The 23,994-nt window shown below is 40.3% G+C and overlaps 1 protein-coding gene across 1 annotated transcript in view; it reads right to left on the bottom strand.

Moving 5' to 3' along the window:
- Positions 1 to 690: 690 nt before the first annotated feature.
- The window catches only part of LOC135320556 (anoctamin-6-like), a 53,293-nt gene continuing 29,989 nt past the window's right edge, over positions 691 to 23,994 (bottom strand). The window contains exons 7-9 of the mRNA XM_064483669.1: positions 14,336 to 14,433; positions 7,622 to 7,745; positions 691 to 1,017 (exon numbers count right to left, since the gene is read on the bottom strand). Of these exons, the coding sequence (XP_064339739.1) occupies positions 7,622 to 7,745; positions 14,336 to 14,433 (222 nt within the window). The 3' untranslated portion in view covers positions 691 to 1,017. The remainder of the gene's footprint in view (positions 1,018 to 7,621; positions 7,746 to 14,335; positions 14,434 to 23,994) is intronic.

The raw sequence follows: 23,994 nt of genomic DNA, 5'->3' as shown, positions 1-23,994 counted from the left end.
CCGTGTTGCACTGTGGGGTTGTGGGCAGGGAAGGAGAGAGGCTGTTCATACTGGTCATAGTCAATACAGTTTGTAAACAGCTGAGTTCTGTTCCCTCACAGCTCAGACACATGCAGGACATGAGGATGCTTAGCTAATGACCAACAGTTGGTATCAAAGGCCAAGAGTGGGGTGGGGAGGAGAGATGGGGCCACCTTCTTGAAGAACCGCTGCCCCAGGGGACCAGGAAGGTAGTGAATGATTGGGGATGCACAAAGGGTTTCTATGGCCTCATCAGGTAGTTCCTATTTTAAACTGATAGTCTGGAATATATGGTCAAATGCGGTGGAATGTCTGCTCTTATTTTAAGTTCTACAAACACTTAAACGGACAGATTTCTATCTCCATTATACAAGCACTGCTGGGTGACCTTTATAGTCAATGTGAGGATCAAAAGAGTGAGTACTTATTAATGCTATTACCATGCTTCTACTGAATTAACACTTCAGCAACAGTATAACGGCCACGCTCCTTAACAACTGCCTCTGTAAGGGTCTTGTAAGTCACAAATAATAATTATAAAGAAAATATATTAAAAATAATAACAATTACAGTTACAACAACTATGTTGTTTATAACGATGATAGTGTTAGCATCTCCCTCTCATATTAAAAAGTACTCAACACTAGATTCCTTAGGAAACAACGCCAATGCATTTTTGGACTTTTCTAAGTCTTCACCCAAAGAAGCCTTTTTATTCACATTGGTCCACCAAAGCCAGAATTGCTGTTCCTTGCATGGTGGGCTGCCATGCTGCGATGTTCTGGGCTTTTTCTGGCACAATGCGTCTATACTGGGTAGTCAAGGTTCCACGTACCCACTCTGATTTCCAATATATTGTTCTCCAGAGCCAACAGAGGGGCCACTGGAAAGAGGCCACATATACTGTGGTGAACCCAAACTGAATACCTGTTGAAGGAATGGACACAAAACATGGAGTGGTGGATGGATGGAAGGACAACATAAATTCTTTTACTCCTGTAAAGAGAGAGGGGAAAATGGTGAACTAAATCCCAAAGAGAAAAGACGTTCATGGTAATAATAATGTTCAACAGTGAAAGAATCCAAACAAAAGGCAAATATAAAATCTCTGGGAAGAAGACTCATTACAACCTGTTTCTTTCACATATATACCCTTAGTAGGAATAACATACTTAAAAATCTTCAACCAACCATAATTATTTGCTCATAATAAACTTGGGAATCTTGAAGCATATTATTCACTCTCAGTGTTGAAATAATACAATCTTGGAAGATGATTTGTATTTGAGGATTAAAAAAAGAATATTGTGGATGTATCTAACAATTTAAATAGAAATAAGAAATGTACCTTTGGGAAAGCTATGCATAGAGAATGTTGGAGGAAATACACTGAATATAGGCAAGTGAGCAAGCTCCCTTGAGTCTGGGAAAGTGAGTGCAGCACATTCAGAGAGTCTATGAAGTTATTACAAGTCACAGAAAGGTATGCAATTAAAGTGTCTTCCTAAGCAAAATATTCTTCTTCAGGAATTTTTATCTTGATATTTCTATGGTCTGTGTGGTCACAGGAAGTCAAAGTTATGGTGGTGGCTTAGAAGTTTTTTTCTCTCTGTGTGTAATTTACAGGGCAATGCTACAGATGGGGCAGCAGAGATCTGTGGTAAGCTGTTCCATAGGGTGGGGGAGCGGTTAGAAATGATAAGGTCAGAGATCTAAAAGACTTTTAGACCCTCCCCTCCTAACTGGCAGACCTTTAAAGTAAACTAGCACAGGTATGTAACTAAGACAGTGGATGAGAGGCAAATTTATAGTCCCTTTAGTGTTACTGCTCAGTCAAGGGGTAGGGACCACTCTGGCCAGGAACGGCAAGACCGTGAATGGGGTGGATGGGTAGGAGGAGCTGACATTTGCTTCTGACCTGAGAGGCAGGCGTGTGTTGCAGAAAAGCCGACAGTGCTGGAAAGATGCAGTAGGTCCACAGCCCAAAAGGAGCTGTCATATTCAGGGAGGTCAGAGAGCAAGAACCAGAGTTAGTGACGCCACAGGGTCAGCAGCGTGGCAGCATTGATGTCAGTATCTTTGTCCATAACCCACCTAACCCTCCATGAGCTCATCTGCCTACGGGGGCAGGTAAGTAGCAGAAATGCTTGGAGTGGGTGCAGCCACTGGCAAATTGGCAAGTGGACATCCTAAGGAAACGCAATGCTCACCATCACCATATTGGAAATAGGGCCTCACAGTGTCAGATCTCCTTCTTATTCAAGAGAAGCCAGAAATTAAGAGTTTATTAGCAATCAACCCAGATCAAAACCCAGAAAAGATATCATTTTATAATGACAAAGCAGGCACAGACTATTCAGAAATAAATTAATGAAAAATATTAAGAAGATTCTGATAAATGATTTTAAAAAAGAAAAAAAAAGATGATTGAATGAACAGTACAATGCACCGCCCTCTTCAGTGGGCAGACTCAAATTTGGGGGACATAGAACATTTTTTCTCCAAAATAAATTTAGTATCTGAATGCAAATTTAGTTAATATTCCCAAATGGATTTAAGAAAAAATTCTGAAAGGTGATCCTAAATGTATTCCAGAAATATACCTATATATACAAATAAAGTAATGAGGAGGGATGTTTGAATTTGTAGTATTAGGGATATTCTGGAAAAGGATAAAACAGGACCAACTCTAGGAGGTATTAATCTATGTTCATGGAAACAGTATAGAAATAGTGCACTGAGAGTATGAATGAAATACATAACATTTCAAGAATAGACGTGGATATTTATGAGATTTTAGTAATATTATAAAACTGACACTTCAAATCAGTGGATTCAAGTTCTGCAGTAATTAGCTAAATCATTGGAAGGCCTGGTAGACTGTCCTCATTTATGACATTAAAATAAATTCCAGATAATTTTTTAATTAAAAAATAAAACACCAGAAATAACCCAACATGATTTAATCTGTTCAGATTTTCAAGCGAGAAGAACTTTCTAAAAAGCTTTTGGAACAAAGACCAAAAAGAGCAAAGGCCTAGCAACTCAGCAAGGCCAGAAACGCCCACTGTAAAACAAAACGAACCCTAGCCCAACCCTCTCTCACGGCTCTGTATTGCTCTCTGATATGTTCTACACTTTCTTCTTCCCTTTAAAGTCCAGTTTCTTGGAGAAGTACCTGCGCTGAAGACTCCTCAGTGCTCAGAGCCCTGCATCCCTCACGGCCCTCATCGCAGCACTTAGACAGGAGTTGTACTGCCGGTGGCTGCGTGTTTCAAACTAGTCAGCATTTTCAGCTCGTGTTTATTTGATTACCAGTTAGCTTTTGCTGTGGACAAATATTTTCCTCTCAGGGGGATGTTTTCCCCCCTTAATTTTTGTTTTATTAAATAAACTTAAAAAGCCCAGACAGAAAAGTTTGTGTGCACATATGCACACACACAGATACACACAGATCTGTTTTTTAAAGTCTACCTAAGTATAGTCCTCCTCCTCCTTTTCCCCAGGCTTGGCAATTAAAGGTGGGCTTTAGCTCTTGCTTTATTGCCCCACACCCCCCCCTTCTCACTATGCTCCTTTTAGTCAGTGTTCAAATCCCTCTTAAGCCAGGTTACAGCCTTCTCTGTGTTGCCTCAACTAGTTTCTCCCAACAGCTCTGCTATTCTTCTTTCTCTTGGTGGATTTCTTTTCTCCCATGTGCCATGTACATGGCCATTTTCCCCAGGGCCTCGTCCTCAATCCTCCACTTGGCAGGAATGAATCGCCCCCACGGCCTCACCCACAGCTCCTCTGAGCTCCTGACTGTTGAATCCAGCTTAACAACGGGCATCACTCCTCAGATGTCCCATAGACACTTTGCAATCAAAATGCCACACACAGAACCATCTCCTCGAAAGCATCTCCTCCCCTTACACTCCCACTGCAGATCCACTCTCCAAATGGGTCACTGGAAAGTCACCTCAGCAGCTCTGCAGCCCGCCGCCCCGGCCCTGTAGTCCCCTCTGCAGCAGTCACCACTTCTGCCACCCACGACTCTCTCCCTCTGCCCAGGGCCTCTCTGCAGGCGTGTGCCACTTGTCTGGATTACCTGGGGTGGCCCCCGAAATATCCTTTCCCCCCAAAATATGGGCCTCCCCCCAAAAATGTTATTATCCATTCTGCTGCCAGTATAACCAGATCTACTTTAACATAATCATTATGCAATTCTCTTGCTTACATATATTCCAATATAGCCCTGTTTCTTTAAGGATACATTCAAGTCTAATCACACAAGACCCATTGTGACAGTGGCCTTGTTCACCTGATATTCCCACCTGTGGATACTTTGTTCTAACCCTACTTGTTGTTCTTCAGTCTGGCCAAGCCGCTTCATGCCGTGTACTCTTATATGTCTCTACCTCTCTGCATGAAGTGTCCACTCCCTCTACCACAAATTAGAGAGCTAACTTCCTTTCACCTTTCAAAATTCAGTTCAAATATTCCCAGCTCTATGAAGTCCAATGTGTGTTCACCTGCTTAGCAATCCATCAACTACTCGCCAAGTCTCGCCTGCCCTGCGGAGTGCAGACACCAAATCTTACCTGTCTTGTTCTCCCCAGCAGTTGATACAGTGTTTAGCATAGCAGGTGCTCAGTGTTTGTTGGATAGATAAATGAATGAATCAGTAAAGAGATGAGAGGTCTACAATCCCCCCCAGTTACTCAGCTGCCATTTTGGAAAGTTCATTCTCTGGAGTTAAGGAAATGTCAGTGCAGGTGGTGCGCAGACAGAACAGAGGTGAGGGCGTGGGGGAGAAAGGCCTGGTCCTGGAGAGCACAGGAGAGGCGTGGGTGGGATAACAATGGAGAGAGAGGGAATGGAGTGGGCGCATGCAAGGAGATGTTGAAGAACAACTGATATTAACTGCAGTAAATTAAATGGAGAACATAATATATGAAGGGAAGATCAAGTTAACACAGCAAGGGTGGAAAAGGCAGTACCAGAGACGAAGAGCTCTCACTTCATCACTCACTGCATTTCACTTACGGCACCCGCCCTCTGGGAAGGCAGCGCCAAGTTCTTGAGAGACTGGTGTTTGTGCTGTGGGTGCTCTAAGTACAAAACGGTATCTTATGGCTTCCAGATTTTAAGACTGATAGATTATTTCTCTTATGTCCCGTGTCTGAGTTCTCAAACAGCATGATCTTTTGCTTCTGGGGGTGAGTTATTGTGGTTAATAACTAAGGGTTACTCCAATAATCTCAAAGGACAGTGGGGAAATCACTAGAACAAATAAAAGAGAAATTTCACTCAGAAAAAAACATATGCCCTATAGAACCTTGTGGGGGCCTTGGGGGCAATGTTACCGCCAACTCATCTAACAGTTGTATGTGAGCGCATTAAAACTCCAAGCTCAAGTCACTTAAACACATATGAGAACCAGGGTCCAGGCTGTGGTGCTTCAGACATGCACGGGAAGATGAAAAGCCTGACTATTGCCTCCGACAGGATCAGTCCAGCCGGGGAGAGCAATGGACACAGACATGATCAAGCACCATCAAGACAAGAATCAACTGCAATTCATGCTTAGAGAGGAGAGCAGAAAATCTCTAAAAAGTTGAGGGTTTGCTGCCAAGGCTTGGCAAGAGCACTTCCAGGCAGAAAAGCAGAGAAAGATACTTCTGGCGAAGGAGTCTAGGGATGGTGGCAGGGTGCGAGGCCTAAAGAAGCAAGGGTGGAGGGCTCCAGGGTCATCTGTCAGAAGCTGTTCCCCTTCAGCAGCTAAGAGGCCTAACTAAAAAGGCAGGTGGGGTGTCATTAATGATCATGGGGAAAACTGGGAGGAGAAAACTGAGGTCAGGAGATCACCACCAAAGGCACTTTATTTGAGAGGAACAAAAATAATTCAAAAAGCACTTGAAAATCCTATCTCCCATGAACGAAAAGAACACAAAATAAGTTTCACTCCAGCGTTGAATACAGAATAACAGACTGCCTACTCTCAAAAATGGATTGAAATTTCTAATTCGTTAGGGATTATTTAGAGAATAGGAAAACGAATAAATCTGAACAATCTCTCTAGAATAGCTGTTACTCCATCCTGTTATGTAGGGTAGAGTTAGGCTGAATTATTTAATTAGTATTTTAATGAGACTATAAAGTTGTAAAAGTCCTATCAATTTCTCCCAAAAGCGTACAACTTTTCCTTTCAATGACCTTTATTTGACTTAACTAGAACAATAACTATTTTCCAAGGCTTTTTTCGTGTGTGTTAAAATACCAAATGATATGCTGCCCTCAGAATGTTGTTGTTATTATTAATGCTGATAATAGCCCCAATAAGAAATATTTACAATTATGACTCATTTTGGAATAACAGGTCATTGGATTAAAGTCCTTTTGAAAATAAGCAAAAAAAACCGAACATAATTTCTACACCAGGGACAGGAGCTGCACCCTTAATCGAACCTGGTCACTAAGCACAACAAAAGCAAAGATGAAACTCAAATCAGACACCAGGCCACAAAGCATAGCTGACTGAAGATGCCACAAAATGACCTTTCATTCACCTAGGGAATCAGATGCGTTTCTATGTATATTATATATTTTAAAAGCAATTATTATATATATAGCATGTAATTTAGGAAAAAGAAAACTCCCTCTTTCTGTAGACTTATAAACAGGAAGCCCAATGGGGTGTCTTGCAGACATGAACCCGCATGCATAAATGCAAAGCCTATTGACAAAAATACTTTCCTGTCTCCTAAGCTTAAAAAAAAAAAAGTAATTCAAGGCAGTGGTGAGCTCAAAGGTCTCAGATACAAAACGTGCACATCATCAGCCTTCTAGTAGATAAAAGTGCGCCATGCATAATAGAAAAGATGAAGTTTCCTATGGAAATCTATTTTGAGATGCAACAATTTAAAGGCAACCGAGAGCTCAAAACCAAGTTCAAACAAAGAGAAACAAAGGCCAAGCAAATGTACAGAAATGGACAAAGACATTGGAGAAGGAGGGGATCTGTGTTCTACCAATACTCCAGATCAGCAAATTCATCCTGAATTCAAGCCAGTGATGTGCCATGAGGTCACCCAAGGAACCAGGCTGAAACCATCGGCCAGAAGAAATAGGAAAAATGTCAAAGGCAGGTGTGAGGTGTGGAAGGGGTGACCCTGTGACCCTTGCTGCCATGAGGCAGGATGCTCTTGCGGGCTTTCTGCACAGGCTGGCAGGCTCACATGACTCTGTTTAGAAGGATATCAGCCAACAGCTGTGCCACACGGGCTGCAGCCCGTGCTGAGTCACATCTAGTAACGGTTCTGAGTTCATCCTTAGACGACATGACCAGAAGGATCTGAGAATCAATGATGGAGAATTACCTGAATGAGTATTCCATTTTATTCCATGGCAGTAAACCTTCAGCTTTGTACAACATAAATATTGACAAAGATATACACAGGCAACCTATTTGAAAACCTGACTGCATAATTGCATCTAATTGAGAAAAGCGGGCTCCGTTTCGGTATGCTAGGTCTTTGTTTGGCTCGGTAACCGATGCTTCTGAGACCCAAAGCATATTCTAGTATAACCGACAGCACAGAAATCCCCACTGATGACTTACTCATTTCAGGGTATTCATAAAATAACCCCAGTTTGCCCGTTGGATACAGATGGTTGTCCCATTCCCATCGTGGGGTGGTCTGTTCTGCTCCCGAAACTGTGGCATCATTAGATTCATGACCCAGCTGTCAAACAGATCAAATTATAAGGCAAGATATTATCAGACCAAGGTCATAAAAGTATTACTGACATTTCAAGCTGAACACATCATCTTCCCAAGAATTTAATTTCTTGTTCTCAGGATAAATTTCTTTTTATTGCTGCCTCCCTACCCTCAAGTATTGTGAAAACTAGTCCTGACTACGTACCTTGGGTTTACCAAAATTGTAACTACTACTACTACTTTATCTCCTACCTCCTTTTCAGGTGGGCACTTTAGCTTTTAGAAGATACCTACCCTCATTTGTTTTTTCCCCCATTTCTCTGCTATTATCCACCATGGCATTTTCAGTCTGTAAATTGTCAGAGAAAATAAGTAAAAAAGAAATAAAGGGTCGGTGAGCTGGTGATAAGTGCTGCAGAGGAAAATAAAGGAGGGCGAGGAATGTGTGGTAGGGAGGAGTGTGGATGGGGCAAGTGACCTTTGAATAAGGCAAAGACGGAGGCAAAGGGGTGGGCAGAGGGAACAGTGATCACAGTCCTTGAGGTCCCTCACGCTGGACAGACAGCATGGAGGCTGGTGTGGGCCAGAGTGAATAGGAAATAAGTGGTGGTTTTGGGGGGTGGAGCCTTAGAGGCTGCCGTGAGGATGTGGGCATTTTTCCCTCTGAAGGAATTGTGGAACAATGGAGGATCACTGAGCAGAAAAGTGATACTCTAACGTTGGATCGAACAGGTCCAAGACCCTAATTTAAGCTGAACAAATCAAGGGCCAAAGAAGTGACATGCCACCTCAAATTCAGTGCAGAGCTTGAAAGAAACAGCCTCGACTCGCAGCCCAGTGCTCTGCACCCTTCTGGATGTTGTCCCACAGAGATGTCTCTAAGGTTAAATTTTTTCCTCACTCAGAGGCTTGTGGGACAACTGAATGCTTCCCCCTTTTTCAAATGGCAATTTGTCATGAAAGGAATTCGGAGTTGGCAGTGAAACAAGGCATGGACCTGTAGACTACAGAGCTGTTTTTCCTGAAAGCAACAGCTGGCGCGTGGTTTACTCGTGGAGTTCAGCAGAAGAGACAGAGCAACAACAGACAACTTAGCATCTGGCGGAGCTTCGGCTGACTGCACTGCACGTTTGGATGGATTTCAAATTTGGACAGTGAGGCGGCTTCACACGAAAGGCAGGTGTATACATCATACATGCCCACACGTCTGTATGCACACACACGTGGACACACACAGAGTATATGATGTGACTTGTAAAGAGCTGCCCCTGCTAGGTTTCCCACTGCCTCTGATCTCAGCGTTAACCTTTCCCTGGCCATGCTCCCAGGGTTGCTACGAGAATTCTTTACAATGGAACATGCCCTTCGCTTCACAAACTTTCCCCAATTCTTTCAATGACATTACGGGAAGAGCAGGGAGCTCTGTGAGGGGGTGGGGATATGGACTCGAGATACCCCTGAATCTGAATCCACACTTCATGGCTTATTTGTTATTTAACTTTATTTACATTCAAAATGCAATTGTTGCAGATCTCAGAAGTTGATTTACACTCACTGCTGTGGCAGAATGTTGCGGTCAGTAGACCCACCACTGGATCCTCTTATTCAACACGTCCTTCCAATAATTCAGATATTACTGTATCACAAATGCCCATTTCTATATTTTGATACCTGCTTTTCAGTATAATTATCTTCCTTCTTTATTCTCTAAATCTTATGATTTTTAAACATTTTTCTGAGAAGTGTTCCACAGGCACTTTACATATGATAAGTTGATAAAGAGATCCTGGAGCTCAAAACCACATTTAAATCCTGAGATAAACTCAACTGTGCCGTATACATGGATAGGTTTAGTCTGCTTCCTTTGTTACTTTGTTTAGTAATTTTTGTTTCAAACAAGATCCTACTGTATAGCACAGGGAACTACATTCAATAACTTTTAATAGCCTATAGTGGAAAAGTATATGACAAGGAATATATATATATATATATGTATGTATATGTGAATCACTATGCTGTATACCAAGAATTAACACAATATTTTACACCAACTATACTTTCAACAAAAAATGTTGAAATAAAATTGGGAGGTGAAACTTCGACTGCCCAGGCTGCTGTCAAGATGAAACGATTCAAAGCAGGCCAGGTATTAGCAAACCCCCTAACACATCAAAACCCCATATGGGATCTTCTTTTTGAGCAGCACAGGCTAACCAGCTGTGGTCACCTGTAAATAAGGTTGAAGTCACTTAGACCCTTGGCTTGGGAACGCCGTGGCCACCGGGGTGGGGGTCACTGCAGCACCTACGAGAATGACGGGGACAGCCTGCTCCTGACGCCGCTCCCCAGGCCGCAGCCCGGAGCACTGCAGTCAGGTCTGAGGTCCGGCCGGGAGCGCACAGCTCCACAGCCACTCGGAGCCCTGCGGTGCGGGTGGAGCTGGGACCGCGCTCGTCCATCACCCTTCCAGGCACCCAGACTCGGGAGTCCCCTGGGGGAATTTTTCTCTGCCTCATAATTCCTGTCTCAGCCTCTTGTGGAATGCGGTCCATGCCCAACGGAAGCAGGGCTTTAACCCTCCGGGACCCAAATCCATCACGGTTTGGATCCAGGATGTAACTTCCATGTTAACTCACCTGGTGCTCCCTTCTTGTGCTGAAATGCCCTACCCCGTCGATGACATTAGGTCGTATTAGAAGTCCCGACTTGCTTGTCCTTAGCTAAGACTCTGAGCCTCTTGCTCAGTCTTCCTGACTGGAACCACTCTTCTGTGGCAGAAAAGCTTGGGCTGTCGGCAACCCATCATTGTCCTCGGTCTTTTGGGTTTTCTGTTGGTTTATGGTTCTCATGCAGGGATACCAATTTGCACATGAGAAACACCTGTAGACATTTTAAAAAATACAGACACTGGATCCTCCCCACTCTTCAGCCAAGGCTGGAAGCTTTCTCCCTCTAGCAGGGGTTACACAATAATTTGCTTGGGAATTGACCACACATATTGGCATAATCATGGTAAATTGCCCTTTACTCAGTGCTTCCCACGTGGCATTTTCTACTTCATGTTGTCTTTGTACGTTCATTATCACATTTAATCCCTGAATTATAGATAATCACCTTTTCTTTTGAGGACACTCCTACTTGCTAATCTTGAATACAAGTATCTTTGATTCTCTTAATCTATTTCATTCCTGAGTTTCCTGTTCCTGGATTTAAAGAGTGAATTATGGACACATGTATTTAAGATTCTCTTAATATATCTATCTGACTCATCCTCTAACCAAATCATATCTGGAGAAGAGAGATTTTCTCTTTTAAATATTTGCATTTTCTTACTATATAGTAGTGCGTACACACGGTGGAAAATGTAGAAAGCATATAAAGTAAGAAAATTACAGCCATACATTATCTAAACACCAAAGGACAGTGCTATGTCATGTTGGGCATTTAACCATTTTTCATAATATTTTATCATAAAATTTCCCTAGGGCAAGTTACTTAACCCTGGAATTGTACTAGACTTTTGTCAAGTACAGAATAACATTCCCAGAAATGACCCCAACATCAAAATAGTACATGAGGCTGGGAAGGCCATAGGGCACTCAGCTTATTCTCTGAGTCCTACAAAGAATGCTGTTAATTCACTGATGTTACTCATTCGATGCCTGTGAGTCACTCACTCACTCAGCTGGCTCGGACTGAGACCTACTTTATACCAAATGCCGATCCAAGTGCTGGGGAGACCCCAGAGAGAGCCTGGATCACGGCATCACTGTCCTTCTTCATTTGCTCCCAGAATCCTACTCAACAAACCCACATGGGATTGGGGGTTGGAGGCAGGTGAGATATGGTAAAATTCATTTCATTATGTTCCTTTAGACATATTTAAATAGCATGAAAATAGTCACTAACTTTGATAAGTTTTCTTTTCCCTTCCTATGTATTTTTGAGGATGGGTATAGTTTTGGGGCAGCAAGAGTAATTGATAGATCTATAGTATGTTAGGATTTTATATGAAAAATTAAGAAGGAAACTGGCACCTTATACAAAGAGAAGAGGCAGTGAGGAAAACACAAGCCACCCTCAAACTTCGCTACCATTCAGAATTTCTGGTATTCAAAAAAGGGAAACATAATTCAAAATATTTTCCCTAAATATTTTAGCCCAGATTAGAAATACATGTAGGCAAAGTTCAGCTCACTGGAACCTACAACAATGTGCTTACTTAAGCGAAGGTATAAACAGACCACAGATACTATAATGCATCCTTTACTTTAAACTAGTTAATGTGAGCAAGTTTCATTTCACATGAATTGCTCAGTACCAATTTAGGAAATATATCCTTCTTGATTGGTAAAAATAGCTCACTGATAACCAGATTCAACAAAATTTAGTGTTAAATAATTAACCTATTTCCTTCAGGAAATGCTTTTGAGTAATCTGAGTTAAGTATTTCCTCTATCTGATCTATTTCTTTTCACAGAGAAAAGTAGTATTATTTGCACATGAGCTACTTTTACTCCTCTGGAGAAATCTGATTGTGAGCTCAGGGTAAGAGTTGTCTACTGCACAGTAGGGAAAAAAAAGATTCATTTCACAGCAAAGATCAGAATCTTTTTTTTGAGGGGCATGGTGAGCTGGGGGACAAGGGAAATGCCTTTGTTTAGAGACAGACCACAGTAATCCATCCTGAAGCTGAAAGATGAAGACCTTGTGAAGAAATGTGGAAGGACACACTGACACACAAATGTGTTCACTCTGCAAAAACAGAAAGAAGGAAAGAAAAAATAATTTAACTGCCCTATAAAGAGAATGGACAGAAAATTGGTAATAAGGGAGAGTGAAGGAAAGTTAGGGAAGGGAGGAGAAACAGTGAAAGGGAACTTGGATGCGGTGGGCAGAATAGCAGGTTTCTGGAGCTTACAATGAAGGATGATAAGAAAAAATGTAAAGTTTAAAAAAAGTTACAAAGTTTAAAATAGTTTAAAAATTAAAAAATGAAGTTAAAAAATAATTTTTTTTATAGTGGCATGGAAGATTTTAAAATGATGGAGGTTTTTATTTCAAAATTCAAGTTGTTTGAGTTTCTCCTCCATGCTCCAAACAACAGTAAGAATTGCTTGTGTAATTGGTTTTGGGGGACACCACAGAGAGTGGTGAGCAATGCAGTTAGGTTGGCCAGGAGCAGAATGATTTTGTTGAAGGCAAGACAGAAGAGAGATCAACAGTTTCATGAGGACAGAAACTCAAAGCCAGAAATTATCTTAAAAAGCTTAGTGTGGTGGGCAGAAAAATGTTCCCCCCCAATATGTCTATGTCCTTATCACCAGAAAATAGGAAGAGGTCAGTTTCCCTTGCAAAGGGGGTCTATGATTTCAGATGCGGTTAACGTTGCTAACCAGCCTTCTCTAAGAGAGACGAGCTGGATTATAGAGGTGAGCCCATTGTAATCACCAGGGTCATTAAAGTAAGAAGAGGGAGACAGAAGAGGGGAGAGAGGAGAGGAGATTTGACCACAGGATCAGAGTCAGAGGCACACTACCATGCTGACCTTGAGAGAAGGAAAAGAGGTCACAGGCCAAGAGACGTAGGTGGCCTCTGGAAGCCAGAAAAGTCAAAGATACAGTTTCCCCTGAGGCCTTCAGAAACAGCCGTGCCAATATTTTGACTTCAGCAGGCTCCTGCGTTCAAGAACCCTACGAGGTTAAATTTGTGTTGTTTAGTGGAGACTATTTCTTTTTTCTTCCTACTACCATGTCATTTGGGGATACTTGTTACAAAAGAAAGTGAATACACTAAGCTCCTTGAAATGTTCAGAAATTGCAGATAACACTGGAATGTCCACTTTGATATGGGATAGGGCTTATGTGAAAATCCAAAGGACAGTGTGACCTTTGCTAACATCTGCTTTTCTCATTTTTAGGAAGAGAACAGTAAGTCAAAACCTCTGTAGTTATTATTTTAGACAAGTGTCTCTTAAAACATTATGTAGCCCTGTGCCTCAGGACACCAAGAGAGTCTCTGTTCTTAGAAGAACATGAATTCCATGAGATAGGGTCTTACATCTGAGTCCCACAGTGGTCTCTTATTGGCAATGAGAACTTGGGCAAATCATTTACCCTCTTTAAGCCACAGGATCTTCATTTGAAAAGGAAGATAAGAATAAGGATTGTTTGGGTGATTAAATTGTACACACACACACACATATATGTACAACATTTAATACAGTGACTAACACATACTAGGCACTCAACAAATTCCTGTTATGGATTTTTAAATGCATGTATAAAAGGAGGAGAAAGTTGCGGGAAGTTGTGGGAAAACTTAGTTCATGGCCCCAAAAAGGGCCATCTCTCAACGGGCTCTGATCAGTCAGTCCCCAGTGATGGGCTAATAAGCAGAAACTATAGCACTTGAGGATTTAATTTAAACATAAAAAGGAAGGAATTTAAACATAATTATTAAACAGGAGGTATGTTTACACTGTTGGCTGGATCATCTTATCTGGAGAGCTTTAATAAGCAGAGTCTCCCCTGTTTTAGAGATGGGCATGCAGGAAAATTACTTGGATGGGTGGGCCGTTCTCACCCCAAGATCACATGACTTAGTACTCACGGAAGTAACACCTCTTGTATGTTATTCCAGATGGACGGTCCTCCCATGATTATTGTCAGCTGCATCATCAGTTCAAGGAGACAGCCACCTGGGTCACACTGGAATATTAGAAAGAAAATCTCATTTAAATTTTAGATAGCTCTAACATGAAATAAAGTCATTATTTTATGCCTAAAAAAATCTAAGGAACAGAGAGTAAAGACACTCTTCATTGGGCAACTAAGAGAAAACATGAAACAGGTTAGACTGTCCGAACACAAAGCTGTATTCACACGTCTTCATTTCTGTATTTTCACAGCCAATACACCAGATCTCCAGGATAAGTCACAAATCTGCCATTAAAGAATGTGATGTAGAAACACGAGGAGTAGTATTTGACAAACTGGAAGAAGAACACCTTCATGGCTAGGTTGTTCCCACAGTCAGTCTGGTCCTTGGGATCTCTGCAGCTAGAATAAAGAAAAGTTAAGTCTGTAAAACTGTGAACAGCTTTGAGACCATAATCAAAGCCACGGACACATGAGTTAACAAGCTAAATATGTATATATATATATATATATATATATATATATATATATATATATATACACAATTCACACTTTTTTCATATAAGCTGTTTTGAATTCCTTAAAATAACTACTATGTTAATTCCAACTGTACACACTGTTGTAAGAGTTTCTCCCACTATGAATGCAATATCACACAAGGCAAAAAAAAAACAAAGTCACCCGTTCCTTAAAATTTATAAGCACAACAGTATCCAATGGGCAAGAACTGTCCTCTGTCAGGTGTAAGTTGAAAGAAAGCTACTTCTACACATCCTGCTAAGTGAAATTCTCTTGTCTTCCTGAACGGCAGGAAGGTAGGACTATTGAAGAAAACAAACAAAACACGGGGCAACTTGCTAGAAGCATTTGGGGAACATAAAACATCCTGCTAGTTCAAAATTTGAATTGGTCTTAGTGTTTTCAGAAGATGACCACTGAGCAGACAACTGGGAGAACGACCCAGCCACATGCAGTGTGTGGGAAGCAGTTAACTAGGGCCGCTAAGCCGCTGGCTGGGATACAAGCCAGAGAGAAGAAACATTTGTTATAGAAGCCACAGCTGATGAGAATGGAGCTACACTAACAGGAACAGCATGGGGGGAGGACACATAACAGTGTGATTACTTGTCCTCTCCGTAACGCACAAGCAAATCTGCCACTGGAACCACGACCCTCTTCCACTTATTTGCAATAGAGAGACTATTTACTTTCAACAATAGGGTACATGATCTAATGTAATTGAAATTATTATTAAGCACTGACATATTTACACAGAGCTTGGACATTCTAAAGCTTTCTTTGTCCCTTTTACTAATGCATAGCTGCAGCTAATTCACTTCTCATATAGGCTAGAGAAAATACGTTTACACTTGAAATTTTCTAAAGACTGTAATGTACTGGAATTGAAGTGCCTAAAAGATAAAGTCTCTGTTTTGACCTGGTTCTAAAACTGGTGTAGAAATGACCTCAGCTGCAGAAGGAGCTTAACAGACTCAGTCATCTTGATTGCCACTTTCTCATATATGGCGTTCAGGGTCACGATGATGTTAAAACTGATGAGGGAAGCAGTGATGGGCGTGGCCCACCTGCACAGTCAGGTACTTCTGGATTGGGTCTCTTCCATTCAGGTTCTTGGGAAGTTCTGCTGAAAATACAATGAACACTGAAAGTCCGTAGACAATGATCCCAATAACTGAAGCAATGGTCAACAGGACCTGACAACCCAAAAGCCCAGCAGCATAAGGCTCACTAATGATCATATTTTTACACAGAAAACTTGCCCCCAATCTACGCTTAAACAGACAACATGCACGTGCTGTAAACCTCACATAAACCTGAGAAGTGATGTAAATCGCATGTAAATGCCACAAGAGACGTGAATATCCGGCATGTTAAAATTTAGGGGAGGAGGAATGAAGGATGTCAAAAAGAATGAGTGCATCCACTAATGTAACATGCTGACAGCAGGAGCAGCTGTGTGCAGGGCATAAGGAATATATGGGAACTCCACTTTCTGTGAATTTTTCTGTAAACCTAAAACTGCACTAAAGAAGGAAGCCTGTTAAGTATATCTTTAAATGGCTGAAAATGGAGTAACTGGTGGCATGTTCTTTTGGAGACAAGTCTGTGATAGCAGAACCAATGAAAGTATCCCTTCTACATCTATAGAATTATTTAGGTTATGAACTAGTTGTAACCCATGAAGGGGATATGCTTCCTTTCAAGGGAGAACCTATCACTGATTCAGGGGTCAGCAGGTGCTAGCTGTCATCTTCATTCTGAATAGGACCAGTGAAGCTGTGGACATGCCCTGAGGGAAATAGTGGAAGTGACTGCAGGTCTCTGCTGATGAAAGCTTCACATGCTTTTCATACTCCTTGAGATCTTAAAATGGCAGGTACTCCTACTCCCTGCATTTGCACAAGATTCATGTCCCTGATCCATTGTAGTTCTGACTGTGTGGACTCAAGGGCAACGGGAGTGTCTGAAGCATAATTTGCACGTGGCTGGTAAGGCTTCAGTTCCTCACTAGGCAGGTATTTTTCTGCCCACTGAAGAATGCACATTAAAGGTACCATTTTTAAACTGTTTTCCTTCCATCTACCTTCTTGGTCATAGTCCAGAAGCATGTACTCAGGGTCCCTGGCTGCTCCTGATGGCTGCCCCAGAGAGAAAGCTACAAAGAATGTGAATTTCAAGACTAGGTGAACCACATCATGTTATTTACAGTAACAGCGGGAGGCTGGCTTGCACCTGCAGGGGAGAGCAGATGGAGTGTTTACAAGCCCCTCCTGGAGCCACACTCCTGCATCTGGATCCCAGCTCCGATGCTAGCTGTGGGGCCTTGTGCAAATTTCTTAACTTCTAGGGGCTTCAATCTCCTCACCCATATAATGGGGGGATAATAATAGCAATTTATAGGACTATTGTGATGAGTCAATGATTTACTAATTGTGAAAACAATTAGAACATTAACCACAGGCATGTGAAAAACTATACCTAAGTATTAGCTATGAATATGGTGACCAAAGTCTTAAAAAGGTGTTTTTCTTAGTTTTTAAGCCATCACTTTGTAGAGAAAGCATTTTATTTTCTCCTCTACTCTCTTTCATCATCCTTTTCTTCACAGTAAGTCTTCATGATTGTGAAAGGAATAACTTTTTGGTGTGTGTGTGATTAAATGTGAAAATTAGTTAAGGATGTGAAAAATGTATTATACAAGGTATATTAAGCCTTCCTCTCTTGTACAGCACATATAGGCTATTTAAATACTATGCATTTTTAAAAAGTCTGCATAATAATTTTTTAATTATGTATTAAGTAATCTTAATAGTTAAGATTCTTTAAATGCTTACTATTGCTTCAGCACACATCTATTTTTCTAAATCCTCACAATCACCCTGTTGGGAAGGTAATATTATATCTCTTTTACAGATGAGGAAATAGAGCCACATGGAGATGATGCAATTTGCCCCAAATGAAGCAACTATTAAGTGAAAGAACTGAAATACTCAAAGAGCCCAAAGACACACTAACTGTAGAGCACTGTCTACTACATGGTCTGTGAAATCAATTGTAATTCATTTCAGAACTTTTACAAACTTGACACATTTCCATTTTTCTTCCAAGCACTTAATGGGTTCAATATTTCTTATGAAACAGGAAAGCTTTCCATTCCCCTTCCTCAAGTTTCTTCTTATTTATCATCTTTTCTGATCATAATTTTAACATTTGCTCATTAAAGATAATTTGAAAGTACTCAGTACTGGACAGAACTGTTGTCCTGGATCTGTCCCCAGTCTTAGAAGAGGGCCCAGAATTTGCTTTAGGATAAATAACCTCCCTTTTGTTTTTAGTCCTGTGATTTAAGCTCAATTAACCAACTCATTCTGAAGCACCAGAGGTAGATCTCAGTTGGTTTAAGACAAATAATACCCCTCATTGTATTGGCCTCACACATGATTGGAGAATTGGCAAATAACCCAGTAAGAGCCACTATTATGTGAGGAGATACGTGCTTGTGCCCATGTGAATGATAAGCTTCCTCTATCAAGAGAGGAAGCTGCCAAAGAGACCTCTCTTGGTTTGGATGGATGATCTGGGATGCTGAGTGCCTAGAAGCAGCATGCTGAGACATCATTGGACACAGAATGAAGACAGGACAAGACCAGCCCTTGACATCATCTGGGCTACAGTATCTCTCCTTGACTGAAGCCAGACCTCAGATCTGAGGTTTTCATTTACAGGAACCAATAAATCCCATGCATCCCCAATTTTGGGTGTTGTTTAAACACATTGGAAATTGATTTTGTCACCTACAATGAAAGGACTCCAACTCTGAAAATGAATAAAAAATAAAATAAGGAAAATGCTTCTACCTATAGACATAATTCCTTCAGAAGGGTACATTGTTTGTATATTACAAATCATTTTATATATTAATTTTATTCTCAAGCCTATCGTAAGTGTAACACTTTGACATGTCATAAAATATTTTCATGGACACACTTTTTCATGGCTGCAAACTATTCTACTTTGTGAACGTTTGGAAGAATATTTTGGCTGAGATTTTATATATATATATATATATATATATATATATATATATACATATAAAAATATGTCTGTGACTTTCATCCGTACTGACTTTTCCCTGCCATTTTGAAATACTTCCTGATTAAGTTTTTCAAAGCTAAATTAGTTGATTAAAACATAGGAATATTTTTGACTCTTGATATCAACTGCCAGACTGCTTTCTAAGAAAGCTTGAGGAGTACACTAGAAATTAACACAGCATTGTAAATCAACCATACTTCACAAAAAATATCCAGTAACCTAGGCAAGGGATTGGTGATCACTGGCATTTCATCCTCATAAACAGAGCTGTGTCACTTGAGAGGTGGAAAACTACTTCATTTTGATGTGAACTGAGTGAATTACCATTGGAGTGTGACATCTATTTTTCTTTGTGAATGTGTGTTCCTTTTCTCTGCCTTCTATGCTCCTGAGATTTTTTGATGTTACCTTTGAAGTGATCTGAACTCTCTATGTATTGAAGGAATTAGCCCCTTGTTGGATTTGTAAACAAATAACATCCTCTGGTGTTTTGTTTAAAATTAGGATGCTTCTGATGCATGGAAATCTTTGTATACTTTCCTCAGAAACTTACTGTTCATCTAGAGTTTGTGTAAACATCCATATTTATTTCTAGTTTTTTTCTAATTGTGTTACTTTTTAAATGTTTCTGGAATTTATCACAATATATGGTTCACTGTATGATTTCAATCTTTTCTTTTCCCCCCAAGTAGCTAACGAGTGTTCCATTCACTGAATAACCTTTATTTATCTCCCTGATTTGTAATGCCTTCCATCTCTTATATTAAATTATTATTGATATCAGAGCCCATATCTGGACTTCCTGTCCTATTTTCTAATCTGGCTATTCTTGAACTACTAAAAGTCTCATTATCTTATTAATTATTATATTACTAATATGATTTTATTCACAATAAACCCCAAATCAATTTTATAACTTCTGATATTTTGGAGATATGATCTTTTAATCTAGAATCATGTGATTAAAGCATCTTTTATATCTTTCAGTAGTTTTTACTTTTATTTTTTGATAGTTCCTACTATCCTTTTCTTAGGTTATTCATAGACATTTTACCTTGGTTGTTACTCTTGGAAAATTTTAGAAATCTTAATGCCTCCATCTGGTCTCTTAATCAGACCCTGGAGAATCCTAAACCACTGATCTGATTTGAACAAATGAGGTGAAAAGAATAGGGGGAAGCACTGTGAGCAGAAGAGACTCTGGAACCTCCAGAGTGGCGCCCTGCATTGGCTCAGATGTTCTCTGGAAAAAGTTTTCTCTATGAGACTTCATAGTTCCCAGCTTGATTTTCAGTTTTCTCAGGATTTCACATTAGATTTTAAAAAGTCTGTGGCAGGTTCTTACCCAGAAAAAGAGCACTTGCACAAAGGGTTATATGTATAAACTTTCCCCAGGTGGTAAATGGAAAACTCTCTTCTTCCTAATTAAAAAAAACAAGTTAAGTCAATCAAGGGATTACACCAATGAAATGACTTTTCTCCTAATTGGTCAATAAATCCTAAACATAATTTAAAAAAAATAATTTTCAGACATAGCCTCATTATTTGTAATTGCATTGGTTTTTTCCTTTTTTTTGTTCTTTTCTTTTCCGTTAACGATGTCAAACAAACAACAAAATACGTACAGTGTTCATTTTAATACTATTTTTTGAAAATGCATATGTGAACAGTAAACTATTTCCCTGCCATGGTCTGAGCTTGGGGGTCTGGGTACCTGACGAGGCCTGAGCTTGCCTTAGATTTCAGAAGTGACGCTAGTGACAGCATAGAGTCCGTGCAGGACAGAATGTTTCACAGGTGTCGGCAGCTAACTGGTCTCCACTGTGTGTTTCTTGGTTGAGCTTTATGTGTTAATTAGCTACAACTATGAAGTTTTAGAGTTTACATTTTAGAGTTTATATTTCGAATATTTTTAAGAGATGAAATCAGTAAGAATCAAGGTTTACCTGGATTATAAAAACAGATATAGTATAATAATAGCTGTCCCTAAGTACATGGCCCTTCATCTGTGCCAGGAAGTCTTCCAAGTAGATTCTGTACATTACTTCGACCCGTCATTGCCACAGTCATGAAGAAGCAACCCTCTTATTCTTATTTTATAGGAAACTATGGCACAGAGAAGTTAAGTTGTCCAAGATCACTCAGGAAGCAAGCTGCTGTGTTCAAATATGAATTTAGGCAACTTCATTCCCAAGCTCTCACTACCACAACGCTGGCCTCTCTAAACAATGGAGCATACTTTCGCAAGTAAAGTAAAATGCTTCAATTAAAAAACTAAACAAAAAAATATTAGGCAATTTTTTAAAAAAGGAAGTACGATAAAGTGAAATGAGTTTTCATCTTCAATTTTTTAACAAGCATGTTCTAATGAAAATTTAAACTTATTAGCTGGCAATTTTAAATTTAAAATTGGCAGTTTAAATGACCAGAAAACTTTTCTTCAGTATTTTTTGTATGCTGCCAATATGATACGTTTTTGTTTTTCAGGACTCAAAAGCATTATGAACATCTAATTTTGTCTAAGTTTCAGCTTTCAACTCTGAATGTACAGTCTTTTACCAACATATGCTTTGACCCCCATCTTCAGTTGTAAACAATGGGAAATATTCATAATGGGGATTATTAGAAGCTTATTACATTGTAAAAGACAAATGTCACTTTCTATTGGTAGCTGAACCTCATTTTTTTCCATTTATAAAAAGAGGAGTTTTACCTGCTCCCTCCAGAACTTTTCAGTGCCAACATTCTGTAGATCTGTGATTCAATTTATTAAATCTATAGTTGGAGACATTTTCAGATGCTCCTAGTAAAAGCATTTCCTTTCCAAGAGTTATTCATGTTCACAACATACTGTCCTGCTGCTGCTGACTGCAAGTACCATCAGCTCTAAATTATCTCAGCTGATGGAAAGAAGCAATAATACAGATGACTCAAAAAATCATCTTTTCATAGCTCTGGAACGTTGATACAAAGATATATATTATTATTTTTTAATTTTGCAGCAGGAGTGGCAGCAATAAATTTACATTTCCAATTATATAAAATGCCTAGCTCAAACACTGCTCAAACACTGATGGCATCTCAACAAATGTTTCCCTGCTTCTCCTAACCTTTCTCTGACTTTAGGATGAGAGTCATGCTGCTTTGTGCACATCCCAACCGGAAGTGGGAGCAGTGACCGGGACTTAGTTAAAGACAAATGGGCACCTAGTCTACGATGAAAAGGAGGCGGCAATAATGAAGGCACATGTGAAAAAATGGGAGTCAACTATAAAAACCAATGTGTCTTTCCTCCTACATCTATGTCATAGCAGCTAATTTATATTTTGCATTTATTTATTGGTGTTATGAAAGGATAAAAGTCAATGCCTCTTTTCTTATACACTTATACAAGACTTTTTCTTTTCCCCCTTTTTACTGTTACTATGAATGAAGGACCACACTTCTCTTCTGTGTACACCATTCCAGTCAGTGCTCCTTCAACTTGGCTGCACATTAGAATAACCAGAGGAGCTTTAAAAACTTCCCTATGCCAGAATGCACCAAAGGCCACTAAGTACCATCCGAGTTAGCAGTGATGGAATCCAGGCACCAACATTTTTTAAGGTACCCTGGTGATTCCAACATGCAGCCAAGGCTGACAAGCCCAGAAGTAAACAGACTAAAGTGCATCTAAACAGCGCCCGCTTTTCCTGGGTAATCTCATCTGTCTCCACATGGGGACACCGCGCCTCCTATTCTGGCTGGACTTGTTCTTCCTGTTCAAACGTGTCCCATTTTTACTCAAGTTCTGCCTGGCGCCGCTTCCAGAACTCCAGAAGTAAGGTGACTAACAGAGAGGGAGAATACCAGAATGTGGATCTTCAGTGATGACTGATGCTTCAGAAACCAGTACTTAATATTTATTACCGTTAACACTTTGGTAAACGGTTAATAAAATCACATTTATTTATAGGCGATACTAAAGAGAAACATGAGTTAATGCCTTTTTTTAAGAAAAAAGAAAATGTAGATTATTTATTGAACTTTTGGAAACAGACTAGCTCTCTAGCTCAAGAAAAAGTTATTAACGTGATGGTCAGACGCAGGTGACTGTGTCTGATGCTAAAGTACCTGCTACCAGCACATTATGCCCACTAAAAACACAAATATCAGAGGGATGGGTATAGCTCAGTGGTAGAGCACGTGCTAAGCATGTACAAGGTCCTGGGTTCAACCCCAGTACCTCCATTAAAAAAGAAAATTAAAAAAAAGTAAAATTAACTGTCACAATTTAAAAGCAGTGCACGGTCCACCCTCCAAGCCTTCTCCTCACATCCCTGTCTCTTCTGTCCAAAGGACCTGAGGGTGGGGAAGGGGATAACAATGCTTTAGTAACCCTTGCATTTCTATTTTCCACCACCCCAGTCACACAAAATTAAAATAATATTCTTAAATATGGAAAACTGCCATTTTCCTCAATCTTCGGTAAAGTAATTTTTAGAAATCGTCAATCTGTTTTAAGACTCGTAACTTCAAATAGTAGACAAAAACAACATGAAATGTTTATTGAAAAATGTGGCTTCAGGGTAAATCCCCTAAGCCCTTCTTCCAACCAGACTGTTACCCCTAGGCCCTAACTCTAGAGAAATTCCAGAATAACCACTGTTCCCTCCACCATTATACCTGAGTCTCTACCATGCTCTGAGAATAAAGAGAAAAAAGACACAGTCCCTGCTTCCGGGAGCTCCTAGGTGCACAGGACTCATCATGAAATGATGGCTGAGGAGGCGTGTTAAGACGTCTTGGATAACAGTCAGCAGTGGGTGCTCGGGGCAGAGAGCCGGAACTGTAGCCAACGCTCTCCCAGAGGAGGAAACCACTGTGGTGAGTTCTGAGATGCCCTAGAAGTGATCAGGTGAAGTTATAATGTTAAGGCCATTTCTCCCTGGGGAGCTGCACATGCAAAGGAGGGAGGCCAAAGAGAGCCAGGTCACTTCCAGGAACTGCAAATAG

The sequence above is a fragment of the Camelus dromedarius genome, unplaced genomic scaffold (assembly GCF_036321535.1).
Source record: "Camelus dromedarius isolate mCamDro1 unplaced genomic scaffold, mCamDro1.pat HAP1_SCAFFOLD_14, whole genome shotgun sequence".
NCBI lineage: Eukaryota > Metazoa > Chordata > Mammalia > Artiodactyla > Camelidae > Camelus > Camelus dromedarius.
Note: the sequence above shows the minus strand (reverse complement) of the source record. Positions and strands in the feature narration are given on the sequence as shown.